Genomic DNA, 14959 nt, shown 5'->3' on the forward strand with positions numbered 1-14959 from the left:
AAGGTCTAACTGAAGCCAAAGTAGAGGGAAGGAGCCCTCGAGGTTCAAGCCACTTGCTGGAGAACCTCTATAGTGGCCCTACGAGAAGTGTGGCTGGCAGAAGTTTGAGAGCTCAATCTGCAATGGCTCAGAGGCAACAGAGTACAAGAGGCTGAATCTAGTATTTAATGTGCAAATTCAAGAACAATCCAACCATCCTCTTGAGTCTTAAGGAATTCATGATGGCCTGAAATCAATGATTAATGTTCACAGTGACCTATTGAAAGCCACAAGAGCAGCAAGTGTAAAAGATGTAGGACTGTAAATAACCTAAAAATGCACAGTTAGGATAGAATTTTGTTTTTTTGAGACAGGGTCTTGCTCTGTTGCCTGGGCTAGAGTGCAGTGGCGTCATAATAACTCACTGCAACCTCAAACTCCTAGGCTCAAACGATCTTCCTGCCTCAGGCTCCCGAATAGGTGGGACTACAGGCGCATGCCACCATGCCTGGCTAATTTTTCTATTTTTTGTAGAGACAGGGCCTTGCTCCTGCTCAGGTTGGTCTTAAACTCCTCACCTCAAGTGATCCTCCCACCTCAGCCTCCGAAAGAGCTAGGATTATAGGCGTGAGCCACCGCGCCTGGCCCATTATTTCCAAATTTTCTATACTGAATTTCTTAGGTAGTAAAACAACAAATTAATATTTAAAGATTGGTGAGAAGAAATATCCTCTTCTCTTGCCAAACCAGTCTCTTCTTCAGGAGCTGAGCACAAACACTTGTACCCCTGCCATCCCCGCCCCATGGCTATTTGGGAGGAAGAGCACAGGGGCCCTGCCTGGCACCATGGACAGCAATCAGGGAGGGGTGACACGGCAAGGATGGGACAGGCCAGGGCTCTAGGTGTACATTCTACTCTGAGCTGATCACTTATGGAGGAACTACTGGGGAATGCAAAAACATTTTAAACCTTTCTTTCCCCACCTTCAATTTAAGGTGTGCATCTCTACTTAAGGAGCCACTTGGTCTTTGGTTCTTATTTTAAACATTTATTTATTTACTGTACAAAATATTTACATCATCAGCTGCAACTGTCTGGCCCTTTCACCTGGCCCAATGAATTTGTAGCAGGGCTTGATCTCTGCTGAATTTCCAGAAACACTCTCCTGGTGTTCGCTTGATGCCTGTTCTTCTTCAAAGACACTAAAAGGCCAGAAGGGTAGCTGGCTCCCCAAGTACCTGGGCCACAAGGGCGTAATAAAATAACTGGCCAAAATAAGAAAAATGAATAGAAAATTGCTCAAAAAATAGCACACACTCCCTGCTCTCTGACATATTGTACCTTTTCCCCACACTGGCTAGTACCACAGCAGGATTAGAAAAAAAGCAAAAGGAAAGCCAAAAAGAGCAAAGATACTTTTGAATAGAGTTAGGGGAGAGACAGAGTAAACTGGAAGAATAGAAAACCACAACAGTACCAAACGGTTTTGTTAAACAAAGATTCTGGTGTCTAAGGACCACCAGAGGATGCAGCTGCCCCAGCTGGGCTACAATGGTGCCTAGGATGCTCTGAAAAAGTGCTATGACTAGAGCGTAAAATGACAGATCTAGCCAAGACAATCAACTCAATCTCCAGCATCAGTCTCTGGAGGGCTGCCAGAGGGGAGAATGCAGAATCCAGATGAGGAACAACTGCCAAAAACAGCAGAACCAGCCCACATGCCCTCAGCTGGAAACCCCTATCTGGGCCCAAGGGGCAGCATCATGTTTCCCAGGGTGATGACTAAACTTTCCTGTACATATCCCATGGGAAAAAATTTGGGCAAGCAGCAGCACCTTGTCCTGGTCCCTGAGGAGAGCAGTGACCATGTGGCATGGAGGATCCTGGGGTATAGATGCCCTGCTGCTGGATCCTGGACCCAAGGACAGGTGAGGTCAGCACCCATGCCAAGAAAGGACAAATGACAACTGCAAAGGAGCGAGGTCAGACAGGAACTGCAGCAGCTCAGGAGGGCTTGTTTCACATGATCCCTGGGAACAGGAGGGCTCAGACATGCTTCCAGGAGGCCAAGGCATTGCCACAAGTCCTGCCTTGTCTCAGGACTCTGTGTACTTGCTGGTTTTGGCAATAAAGATGGCTTGTAATATTCTCAGAGTTGAGTGCCCCAATGGGAATGGTAGCTTGTAACAAAACCTTCTTAAAAACAGAAATCTGGGAAGTTGATGAGATTTTGAGGCTTGAAATTGTTTTCACTGAAACAGTAATGAAAAAGGGTGTTGTCATCTTCCAAGAGACAGCAGCAGGTACTCTTCAATCATCACTCAACAGTGAATCTAATATAGCTTCCTTCCTCCTTAGTTCTCCTTCCTGATAACTGATGGAGTGAAGGGAAGTACTGGGATGGCTAGGCATTTACTGCCAAACCTATCTATCTGCTCCTATGTCTGTCCCCAGTGTCCTGACCCCAGAGACCTGTGATAAGCACTTCAACTCCTGATCCCCAGTCCTTTGTCTTAATGCTATCAGAGAACACCAAGCGCAGAGAGATTCAGGGATTGCTGGCATGCTATTCTTACTGCTCCAATCCTTTGCTACAAAATTTTCTTTAGTAGAACTCTAAGGAATCCCCAGCTCTTAGCAGACTACCTAACTTGGGGGTCAGTGGCCCTGCCCAGCTACCCCTCAGCCAAAGGAACAAACTCAGGGAGAAGTCTCAGTAGTCATGTGCCTAGACATGCCCCACAACCCTAAAGGAGAATCATATTAAGCACTGGAGGCCACCGCTCAGCTACCCTTCACATTCTTCAGTCTATCTGCTTTTCTCACTGGCTAAAATTCAAGAAAAAGCTTAGAGAGTTCTTCTTCATGGATTAATAATCATTTCCAGATATGCCTGAAGGGAAAGTGCTGTTTCCAGTTCTGACACCACAAAAAAAGATCCTTTTGTGCTATCAGTCCTCGTTAGAGGTAGTCCAGTGTCATGGCCTGTGCCTGCCATTGTGAAGGGGGACAAAACCAAAGATTGCTCACGTGGGCCACTTCCTATCTGTGCCTCTCCTGGCTCCTGTCTAGAAGAGGCAATGATCCCACCCACGAAAAGGACTCAGGTACCAGTCTGGTCAAGTAGTGAGGGCCAAAGAGAGCACCTCCAGGAAACATCTGCAGAGGGAGGTGGAGCAAGGTGTGGATTTAAGGCTTTCTGCACACCAGCTTCCCTCAGCTACTGAGTTCTTCAAATGACCAAATGAAATGACAGCAGTGCAGTCCTCTTCTTATGACTGAATGGAGAGCTCAGCTTACATACCATGCCAAAGTGGCCTGTGGCGGACATGGGCAGGGAGGGGGTGAGGTAAGAACAAGGCTTGTAGGTGACAAAATACTCCAGACACAGGGGAGCATGCGGCATCTTCTGGCTGATGGTTATGTGTGTCAGGGTCAGTAGTTACGATGTCTGTAATGTGTGCTTGGATGCTCCAGAGAGCCTGGGAGCCAAGTGGATGGCAGGAGAGTGGTCAGAGCATGCCAAAGCCCTCACAACCCTCGCTGATGGCCAGCTGCAGCATCCTGTGCACCTCTTCATAGGAGTCATACGTAGGGAGGCACAGCTGGTTAAAACTGGAAGGGCAAGGGGAAAAGAGATTAACTCATACCACCAGAAACCCCAGGCATGTACCAGGCAGTCAGATACCTACCACGTGTGTGCAGTAGGTAGCGTGCTATGGGTTGGAGCAGCAATAATCTGAAATGAGGGACAGAGGGCGGCAAAGCCTCCAGGTGGTAGCTGAGAGGAGCCTGTTGTGAACTGAAGTAGCCGAGCCAACTCCTCCTGGGTCAAACTGGAAACCACAGTCCAAAACCACCTCATGACCTGGCAGGGAGAGCACAAGGATCACACATGGTACACGGGCTAGGATTTGATCCCTGGGGGAAGGAACAAGATACCCTAAAGTGGGGCTATACCCCAGTTACAGTTTTATGAGGACACAGGTAGGAATAGTTAGAGTTGACAATTTCTTCAGGAATTTACATTGTCACATGGTCAGGAGGGTAGTCAGTGATTGCCTGGTTTTATGTCTTTGCATTTCCAATTTACTATTCCTGTGGCAGTCAGCATGACAGCCCTTAGGGATCAGGGCTCCCTTCTGCCTGGACAACCATCTATCTTTCCCATATGTATCACTGTGTCCCAAACAACATGCCAACTTCTTTGACTCCTCTACTTTTTCCTTCTGAAATTTTTTCCTTCAAGCTTGGCACAAATCCAACTGTAACAAGTTTGGCCCACTTACCTTTTCTCTGAAATGCCACGAGCCACCAACAATTACTGCATGGGCTTTGAAGTCAGACACACTGATGTCTCCAGTCCCACACATCAGCAGCTACAGAAAAACAGTGAGTGTGACTACAACAGTCAGAGGGAAAAATTCCCATCATAAGGTCAAAACCACCTATGATAACATGCAAAATGCCCAAGAAAGAAAACACCAGGAAAAAGAGAGAAGGTGAGAGCATAACGCCAGAATACTGTTTTAGGAAAATCAATTACATACAATAGGCCCATAGTTGCTAACCAGCATGGTAAAAGAATCACACAGCTTTTTAAAAAATATATAGATGTTTGTGGCCCTACCCCAGACCTATTGAATCAAAATCTCTAGGAATGGGTTCTGAGCCCGTGTAGGTTGAAAGAGTATTCCAGTGTTTCTAATCAGCACCCTCAGAACTGCTGTGATGGATTTTTTAATTGAAACAAAGATAAAAAAAAAAAAAACCAACTGTTCACTGACAGTCTGCTCTGGGAACATCAGGGAGAAAAGGCAGCCCTTTTCCTTTGATGGAGACCCCTGGCCTCATTTATGAATTTGTTAGATGGCCTTTTCCCAGGATCCATCCTTCTTTTGTGGATTGAACTTTTACTACCTTCCCTTTAGCCCTGCCTCTACTTGATCAGATAAATTAAAAAGTATGCCAAAAAATGAGAACATTAATGACATCAGATCCCTAAACATTTTGTTGATATCCTAATTCGGTTCAGGATCCAGCATGTTACTTAGCAGACTGTGAATACTCATCCAACAGCTATAAAGAATGATACATCCTAGTCAAGAGACAAGAAAAGCCCAAACTAAGCCTGAGAAGCCTTGGCTCCTTCAGAAAGAACTTGCTAAGCTAATGAGTCACAAAGAGCAAGATGTCGAACAACTATTAAGAGACTGTGCCCTTCCTTTCTACTCACTTTTACAAATTGTTACAAATGCTTTGCTTCAAAATAAAATATACCAGTAGCTACTCCTTAGCCCCCAAAATAAAAGCACTGATAAGTATATCAGAAACTTTAGGCTGAGATGTGGAGAGTTCATCTTGTTTGGATTTCACATCTGAAGGTACAAAACGTGATGAAAATTACACAAGATTTTGATTCTTGTTCTCCAAGCCAGTTCAGTCAATAAGAATAAGAATTACACAAGACCACCAGAAACCACTTTCCCCAACCCTCATTTTTAAAGAACTATCCTCCCTAAAGGAAACAGTTTGCAGAAACACATGCCTCATAAAAACTATGGGAAGTTAAAACTAGTAACTTGCATTGTACCATGTTAGCAGTTAAAGACAAATTGCTTCTATTCTTTGCCCACACCTGGTGTGGACTTCAATTCTACAAATTATAGAATGGTATTTACTATCTTACTGCTTTTTTTTGGTTGTTATAGGACCTAAAATAAGAATATATTTACTTTGTATATAAAAATATAGGCTATGCACAGTGGCTTGCACCAGTATTGGGTGGCTAAGGTGGGAGAGTCACTTGAGGCCAGAGGTCAAGGCTACAGTGAGCTCTGATCATACCACTGCACTCTAGCCTGGGCAACTGAACGAGAGAGACCCTGTCTCTAAAAACATAAATAAATATATATACAATATAGTGTTATGGTCCAACACTTTGAAATACGTTCACATCTTTTGGTTTGTCTCCTCCTATAGAATATAGCCCATGAGGGCTGGAACTTTGTCTTATTCACTGCTATCTCCCTAGTGTACAAAATACATGGCATTCAGGAGGCACTCAATATATACCTGAACAAATAAATTCTAGTATTCCCTTAAATGTCATGGGATTTTATGAAGACTGTACCTGCTACCAACATTCTTTACTACTTAACTGGTATCAATATTTGATGAATAAGTGAATGTTAATTATTACTCTTTATAATAATTAGCTAATGCTTTCTAACATTCATATTCTAAGTTTTTAAAAGCTGAAGAAAGGGTCAATGAATGGAAGAGTGACAAAAGTGAAACCAACTCCTGCGTAAACAGCTGTCCTGCTACATCTCATAACAGAAGGTGCACCAGGTTGGTTCCTGAGGATGCTGAGTCAAGAACAGGAGTAGTTTGAATTGTAAGCACTTACCTCAAGTTCATTTTCATCAAAAATCGCCAAAAGGTTCTCAGGGACCAACTCATTCAGGCCTGAAACAAAGTAGCCAAGTTAAAGCCATACCCACACCACGGATACAGGTATTGTAACTTCAAGGCCAAGAGTAGACAGGATCCCACCTTTTAGGAAATGTTCCACTTCCTCTTTCACTTGACTGGCCAGCCGATATTGGGCCAGTAAATTTAAATAGAAGATTTTATTTGCATTGGTTACTGGGGTTTGGGCTCCGCCTGTCATGAGTTCCACAACCTGAAACAGGATACAAAAGACACACAAAGAGAGGCTGTGGATGGAAATTTATAAGATGAGACCTGCCCAGTATGTTCCACAAACAGCATTACTGACCTCCATCAGTGCCAGTCACAAATTTCTGCTGTGTATCCAGCTTTTTAACACACTTGCTTTTAGTTAGTTACTAAGCTTCATGGTTCCTACCACTATTGCTATATTCCACTGGCTACTATATCTGAAATGGGTGTCTGGGTGAGATTTTCTCTGACCAAGTCAAGTAATGGTGATGTAACAGGACTACATCAAGATTCCTTGCTAGCAATATTTTAATCCAAATGATCCAAAATTAAACTACTATTGACTTCTTCTTGGAGCAAGTGAGAGTGAATAGATAAGTAGTGAAGAATTCTTTTTATGTGTCAAAAATTCAAGGATGGGAACAGTTGTTCTGCACATTCTTCTATCGCTCACATGAGTCAACAGAAAGAGCCACAGCTTGAAACTTGGAGATCCTGGATTCTAATCCCAACCCTGATGGTAACTTGCTACAGACCTTCAGTCACTTAGCTATTTAGACCCCCAATTTTCCTATCTGCAAAGAAAAAGCTGACAAGCAATATGATTCTCAAATAGAATTGGTATTCCCCAATAAACAACTTGTAAAGGAAATTTGAGGGAGCCCTGAAGCATAGTTTAAAACCACCATGCTGAAAATTTGGGTACAGTGACCATGGTTGTCTTCATAGGTGAATGAAGTTATAAGACCAGATTTTAAGATCCTGGCAACCGCATGGTAGGAACAGCATTTTAATCTACTATAATTTAGATCCATTGAGGGATTCCCAATGGATCTAAAAATGTAAAACTTTTTTTCTGTTATTATATACAATTCTGGATTTTTATTTTATGTGACTAAGCGTTTCTATCTAATAGCATAAGAAATAAGTCATCTACATCACTATTGCTAATATTGATGAAGACACTGCCATCTCTTCCAAATCTTCTTGTGCAGTGACACTTCAATATCACTCAGTTCCTTTTTTGACTGGAAAGTAGGAATGGGTGGGATAGGTGGACACATGTGTCTTTTGCTCCACTCAAATGAGCTGAGATCAAAAAGTGTGGGATGTGATGTCCTAAAGCTGTGCAACATGGCAGCTGCTAGCCAACTGCAGTTATTTAAATTTAAATTAATTAAAATAAAATGAGAAATTCAGTTATTTGGTCACACTAGCCACATTTTGAGTACTTAACAGACAACACAAATATAGAACATTCCCACCACTGCAGAAAGTTCTATTAGTCAATGCTGCTCTAGAGAAAGCCGGAGAACATGGGACCCATAGCCTTTGATCCTCTTTCTCACCTTATCCAATTGACCTGATTTGTTATATTTCTCTTCTGCAAAGACCAGCTCCATCTCACTCATGTCATTGTTGAGGATAAAACAAACTTTAGATTTGTAGAATTCTGGGTCATCCGTTTCAAAGTACTGGGGAGACAGAAAGATGCAGAACAGAACATGAATGCTCTTGCCCAGAAATGAAATTTGTAACTGCTTGGAACCACTTAATTTCTTCAACCTTAAGATTAATAAGCTTAGGTGTAGAGATTCCAGAGTTAATGGCCAGGGGGCCTTAGTAGAAAATGCGCCCCCAAGATGTTACCTTGTAATGCATACGTAGTCCTATGATTTGGGCCAGGAAAGAACGGGTGAAGCGAGCTCGGACCAACTGCTTGTAGGCTCCTCCTAGAGAGGACTCATAAAGACACTTGCCCACGAGCCGCCCTGCGAACTCATACATCTTCAGACGCAGATGAGCTGGGCGATTAGGATTGGGATGCACCTGTCCAAGAAAAAGACTGAAAGGCCCTGGGCCATTTTTCTTCAAGCGTAGTTCTGGAAAGACCCTCCCTCCCTAACTCCATGCTAAGGAAGCAAGAATTTCAGTGTAAGGATCAAAGAGCCCACCCCAAATGACACTAGTCTTATGGTAGCCACCACTGAGCAATTCAAAGTGACTGGAGGATGAAGGGCAAAGATGGACTTATATTAAGTTGAAGAATTTTATATCAAGTTTGTGGTCCCTAGCTAAGTATGGAATTGAATCAGTGGATGATGTGACACTTTTTCCCTAAACCAGAACTTTTTTCAGCAAAAGTCTACTGCTCTAATGCCTCTACCTAGTCAAAGATCTAGTACAGAAATCAATTGCTTCAGGTATATTTTGAGAAAGTGGCTTAACTATTATAATAATTAGTAGAGTAGCCATTGCAGTATAATGCTTTTTAGTCCAATATTCATCTACCTGCATTTTCTCTTATTTTACAGATGAAATAATGAAGGTAAAGAGGAGAGAGGTAATCTCATTAGCTCATATTGCAAGTAGCAAAATTAAGAACAGGACACAGATTGTCAGACTCCTAGGTCAGTTTCATAATTTCAAGTCCCTGTTAGTCTATCCATTATAACATAATCCCCAAAAATCCCCATTTTCCACCCACCCATGGGCAAGTCACAGACTCACTAATGCTTGGTTGTTGTCACTGAACCGGGTGAAGAGCTGATTGGTGGTGTCAAATAGGGCTTTGCAGATGAGCTCAAACCATTCCCGGCGAGGCCCTCCCCAGTCCAGAGCTGAAAAATATAATGAAAATAAAAAATGACTCTGGCCTACCTCCTCTTACCACTTTTGTTCATTTAGCCATCATTTTATTATACACTCTCCACATTCCCTCTATTCCACTACCTTAGTGTTTCCCCATTGCAACTTATCTAAACTGCGGACTTTTTTTGAAATCCCACCTTTCTGTAGGAATAAAGGTATTTTGATGAATAAGCTAATGTCCCCTAGTATGGAAACACATATCAGAAATCCCAGGGAACGGCTCGTTCTCTCAAAAGTTACTTTGCCATTCTGGTTCAAACTCTTAGAGTCCTCCCTCCAAGTCCCCATATGTCTGTGCTCTACAAGTTCCTCCATGCCAGGTGGTCAAAAAATACTACCCTTCTTTCTTGACTCATGGTTTCTTTTTCCCTTGGAAAAAGAAGCTGAGTTTTGGGGGGAATTTAGGGGACAGTGGGGAGGGAGTTGTTTTTGTTTTTTGTGGAGAAGGATTAAGAGTGAGGGTGGGAGTGGGGAGGAGAGTTAAGAAGATGAATATAAATTTCAAAACTGACCTTCTTCATCCTGGAAAACCACTTCAAAGTTCTTGCTCCAATCTGAGATGGAGAAATTCCGAGTGGCTTTCAGAGACTGAAAAGCAGTGAAAGGAAGGGAATTGTCAGAACACTGGCTGGCATCCCCTGGATGTCAAAGACAAAAACAAGAGCATTGCCACTGTCTGCTGAACTAACCATTACCACTTGGAGGACATAGATTATTTATAAATAAGCTTTAATAATACCATCTTATATTTACAATGCACTGATCTCCAAAAGAACTTTAAAGTTCTTAAAAATAATCTAATTTGTCTTTACACCATCACTTGTTAGAAAGTTGAAGCTGTTTGGTTTTTTTTTTAAACCCTTATTTTATTAATAGGAAAACTCTTGCATAAAGAAGTAAAAAATGACTCAAGTCAGTAAGCTGTAAGCGACAGAACCAAGGAGTCCTGGTTTTCAGCAAAGTATGGTCTATCCACTAGACATCTTTATCCACAAGGCTAGGTTCAGACAGGGAGCCATGCCACACAGAGAATGTGGCTGTGAAAAGGGGTTTCCAGTCACACCTACCAGAGCCAAACATCACAAACCCTTTCTGGACAAGGACCAACCCTTCTCATTCTCAGGGAATGTAAGAACTATGCCAGTGTCTGTGCAGTGGAGACAGACACACATCAGGTGTTCCTTTTCCATCAGACCAGAGTGACAACAAAAATCATTTCCTTTTAATCCAACAAGAGCTCTTCTATTCCAGGGATTCAATAACAAGAACTTTCTTCTGTAACCACCACTTACACCTGCCCTACATAGGAGTTCCATGACACTGTTCAGGAACAACTTCAGTAGATTTGAAAGCCAATGAGTCAACTAATCTCTCTCCCTAAATAACATACCTCCAACAACTCTGCCCTAAACTTAGTATAAACAAATAAAAAATATATCTTCTACAGATATAGTTAAAGAGAGAAATCTAGGTTTCATAAGAAAGATAAACTGCAGAATGTAACCAAATACTAAAGAGGTTCTTAGTTGGAAAACTTTGGCATCTGGTGACAGAAATGAAGCTCTACGCACCGATTCCAATAAGGCGTGTCTGCTGACCTTCAGGGTGACTTTGGAATGTGGTCTTTTCATATGTACCTGCCGAAGCTCTCGCTGGAAAAAGTTCACCTTGTCCTGAAAGGTCTCAGAGCCTCCTGAGGAGCAGAAGATCCATCATGATTACTGCCTCATTATGAGACATCTGTGGAGTCCCACCTCCACACTGCCATGTACCCCGGGTGGCTTGGGTCACTACCTTCCCCATCAGAATCCCTGTCCAACCTCACCTATGTTCTTATGCAGGGAGCGGATGAAAGTGGCAGCTAGAATGTTCCTCTCCTTACAGCTGAGCTCCACAGGAGGCTGAATGCCATCATCTACTACCAATGTGAGCAGCTTATGGACAGGGTCAGGGCCAAGGTATGAAAACTAGCAAAGAAAAAAAAGAAGTTAATCTATAAAACCCTCAAACCCAGCAAAAACTCTCCACACCCCTACCCTTCTATACCAACCAACAAAAGCAAGTAAGCCTGTTTTCTCCAAGTCAGTGAGTACCTACCAGGGATACATCTCCTTTCTTTTCACCTCAGTGCTCTACAATTCAAATTTTACATTATTTTATTCATAGAGACTGCCTTTAGTAAGGATCACAGGCAACATTATAGACCTTCCAACATAAAATATAAGAAGGGTGAGAGTGGCAAGTATATATAAAATAGCAAGAAATGACTACTGCAAACTGGCTGGAGGAAAATGATTTTTATAAAATGACATATTCAAGACTTTGGGCAAAAATTTAGATTCCAAAAGCCCAGAAAAGAAAACCATTTATTTTTAATATATGAGAATGTTGTTTCTAAAAGTTAGCTTCCCCACACTGGGAGACCAAGCTTGGGCCAGAATTACCAATATTTTTTCTATTAACTTAGTCTTGGAAGCAAAGGATAACTGGTGAAGTATTCTGAGTTGTTACTGATTCCTGTTTTTATAGGCATGTGCCCTTCCAGAATGTATATATATTCTTCATGCCATTTAGTGAGGAGATAACACACTTTCTTTGTTAGGCAATGAATCCTGTGTGCACAATGAGAACTTCCAGAAACACCAAAAGCCCTTCTAGGAAAAAAGAAAAGGCTGAAACATTCCAGAGCTGAAGCCTGCTCAGCATGAGCCAGATGTGAGGCTCAACTTACTTTTGTTCCTGGGCACACTCGGAAGGTGTAAAGGCGCCAGGGAATGATTTTCAGGTAGAACTCCTTCACTGAGAATTGCTGGAGGACCAACAGGAAGAATAGGAAGTGAATGATAAATAAAATCGTTCTATTTGGGTATCAGAATTCAAATATCATAGTCCCTATCTACATTTCTCATAATAATCTTTTCCCTCCATGGACAAAAATGACAATTTAGTCAGTAGTAAAATCAAATAAATATATCAACTATATCTTTAAAAAGGCAAATGAAAAATACTACTCTGACAATGCCATTTTACACAGAGATACTTTATAATCTTAATATTCAAGTCTTACTACAATTTCTCAATATCTGAGATCAGGTTTTCACTTTATGGGTAGAGAAGATTTCACCTAGAAGCAATTAAAATCTCCTTCTCCTCAGCCAGATGCTGCTCAGAATGACTTCTTCCAAATCAGTGGACAGAGGACACCAGCAGCCCATACCTACTGCTTTATCCCTACTGGAATGGTTCTAAGGATTCGCCAGAGAAGGAAAGGTAGGAAGATGGGCAGCAGGGTGATGTAGCTGGGGAGGTCTCACACAAAAAAGTTCATAAAAACACCTCATGTAAGAATAAAGAGGAGTTTTTTATGCCATTAACAAAAGAGGAAAAGACAATGCAGTAATTTTTTAACCTAAGAAAAACCCTTTTATCTGAATGTGCAGGTCAGATTTTTTTCTTGATTTTAAAAACTTCATTAAAGAAAATTTTGAACACATACTAAAGAAAAAATAATAATACAATGAATCCATCACAGCTTCAACAATTATCAACTCATAGCGAATCTTGTTTCATTTATCCACTCCACCCATTTCCTTCATTACCATCCCACCCAGACCAAATTTAAGGCCAGATTTTTAAATGAAGAATGGTACAACAGTGAAGTGTTCTGAAGTAGAACAGAATTAAATTCAGTTTTGGTTATGAGATTAAAGGGATATAATGGGATGTTTCAACAGAGTCTCATTTTTATGAGGACTGAACGAATGAGAAAATACAAATATTAAAAAGGAACTTTTAACACAAAGCGCCTCTTAGCTCAGGGGCTTGGGAAGTTCACCTTTTTCCTCTGACAATACATCTTTATTCTTGTAGCCTGATAGTGACATGCATTATAGTGGCTTCACCAATCACAGAATGAAAGATCAAATTGTTCCAATATAGCACAAGGAGCCAACAGTGATTTTTATACTAGTGAGAAATTTTTAATGGGCAAAAGTAGCTTTCTACACAACTCTTAAGGGCCATGCCTTGAAAAATCTTCCAGAAGCAATCAAAGGACAGAATAATGACACAGGTGCTCTAAAGCACCAAGGCTTTAGATAGAGATTTAGTCTCATTGAAACCAAACATTTGCAGCAGTATAAGTGGCACAATCTTCTGCTTAACTTAATCTCCCGGAAACCCCACAAGTCAACATCTTGCCCTGATACTTAGACTGCTACTTTGTGGTTTCTGTTACCAAATACCAAATACATGCAGGCTCAGGTAGAGGATTTTAAGGCAAGAATGGGAGTTCCAACCTTTGGTGACACGTAGCAGTACACCTTCTTCGGTTTCTTCACTTTCTCGGGGGTGTGGCACTCAGAGGGTGAGTCTTCATCTTCCTCCTCAATAGCAGTGGAGGGCCGGCGCTGGGAAGAGCTCATGTGCATGGGTGGAAGGTGCCACGGAGTGCTGGTACAGTTGGTAGCATTATAAAGATAGGCCTCAAAGTAAATGCTCACACCTGAGGTGGACACGTTGCGTTCGACAATATTCCTCTCATTCTCTGAAGTATAGTAAGGAATAAGGTTTAAAGTAGGAGTCAGGGGAGAAAAAAACTGCCTATCACCAGTCCTTTAGCTCAAAGGAACTAAGAGAACCATGGCTCAATATCAAATGCTTGTGAGGTCATGCAAAGAGGTGGCCGGGGAATAGGACTAAATCACACCTTTTCTTTCAACTCACCACTTAGGACAATGATGTCAAATTCGCCATTATTGATTGGCTGATTTTGGTATGAAATGCAGGCACGAAAGCAGCCACGAGAATGCAGGGTGAGTCGCAAGAACACCTGGCAAGTCTGCCTGTTGGATGTCACTGACTTCTCAAATGAGACACCAGTACTCTCTTCTTCTTGAGGGCCGAGCTACAGGAAGATAACAAAGCGTCACTTCACATATAAATTTTTTCCCTATTTGCAAGGCAATTTACTCTTATCAAGAACTTCCCTATCTATGATCTAATCTAAGTCTCACAATTACTAATAAGACAGGTATTATCAGATGAAGATACAGACAGCACAGAAGGCAGGGATAAGGAGACAAAAGATGGAAGTAAATTAGAAGGGGTGACAATGACAGAGAAAGGAGCCTGCTCTCCCTAGCACATAAAGAAGGGAGGCTGCTTACCTCATGAATGGACAAACTGTAATTGTGCTCATCTCTCAAAGATGTGGAATTGTTGGTAGGGTTGTCATACTCATCTCGGGGCACTATTTGAAGGGTGTGTGGCTGCCCACAGGTCAACACAAGAGTAGAAAAATGGCACACAATTTTGGTCTTGGAAGGAACCACCATTCCTGGAACAAAGACAATGGAATCTAACGTTTAGAGAGGGGCTCTTCAGGGCACAAAGATCTGCTCAGTGAGTCCTAGAGAGCTAGATCCCTAGGTATTTATCTAGGGATAAAATAACACTATTAAGAGAGGCGGGGGGGGGGGGGGAAGGAAATAGAAAAATTAACTCAAATAAACTTTGAGGCTCATTTTTATAAATTCTTAACCACTGTAAGCATTAGACAAAATGACAAAAGAACCTGGAGTAAATAGAAACAAGAGTTACAGATATGGTGCCTGGAGTCCCACTGGGAACCTAAGAGTG

General features: G+C 41.9%; 1 protein-coding gene across 2 annotated transcripts in view; it reads right to left on the reverse strand.

The window, feature by feature from the left end:
- Positions 1 to 1001: 1001 nt before the first annotated feature.
- Positions 1002 to 14959, reverse strand: part of AREL1 (apoptosis resistant E3 ubiquitin protein ligase 1) — a 39326-nt gene continuing 25368 nt past the window's right edge. For both annotated transcript variants that reach the window (XM_069488960.1, XM_069488951.1), the window contains exons 6-20: positions 14488 to 14657; positions 14045 to 14225; positions 13618 to 13865; positions 12051 to 12128; positions 11145 to 11286; positions 10891 to 11012; positions 9832 to 9907; positions 9179 to 9288; positions 8318 to 8497; positions 8017 to 8142; positions 6539 to 6668; positions 6393 to 6451; positions 4270 to 4359; positions 3673 to 3848; positions 1002 to 3595 (exon numbers count right to left, since the gene is read on the reverse strand). In XM_069488960.1, the coding sequence (XP_069345061.1) occupies positions 3493 to 3595; positions 3673 to 3848; positions 4270 to 4359; positions 6393 to 6451; positions 6539 to 6668; positions 8017 to 8142; positions 8318 to 8497; positions 9179 to 9288; positions 9832 to 9907; positions 10891 to 11012; positions 11145 to 11286; positions 12051 to 12128; positions 13618 to 13865; positions 14045 to 14225; positions 14488 to 14657 (1991 nt within the window). In that variant the 3' untranslated portion in view covers positions 1002 to 3492. The remainder of the gene's footprint in view (positions 3596 to 3672; positions 3849 to 4269; positions 4360 to 6392; positions 6452 to 6538; positions 6669 to 8016; positions 8143 to 8317; positions 8498 to 9178; positions 9289 to 9831; positions 9908 to 10890; positions 11013 to 11144; positions 11287 to 12050; positions 12129 to 13617; positions 13866 to 14044; positions 14226 to 14487; positions 14658 to 14959) is intronic.

This window comes from Eulemur rufifrons, chromosome 2 (assembly GCF_041146395.1).
Source record: "Eulemur rufifrons isolate Redbay chromosome 2, OSU_ERuf_1, whole genome shotgun sequence".
NCBI lineage: Eukaryota > Metazoa > Chordata > Mammalia > Primates > Lemuridae > Eulemur > Eulemur rufifrons.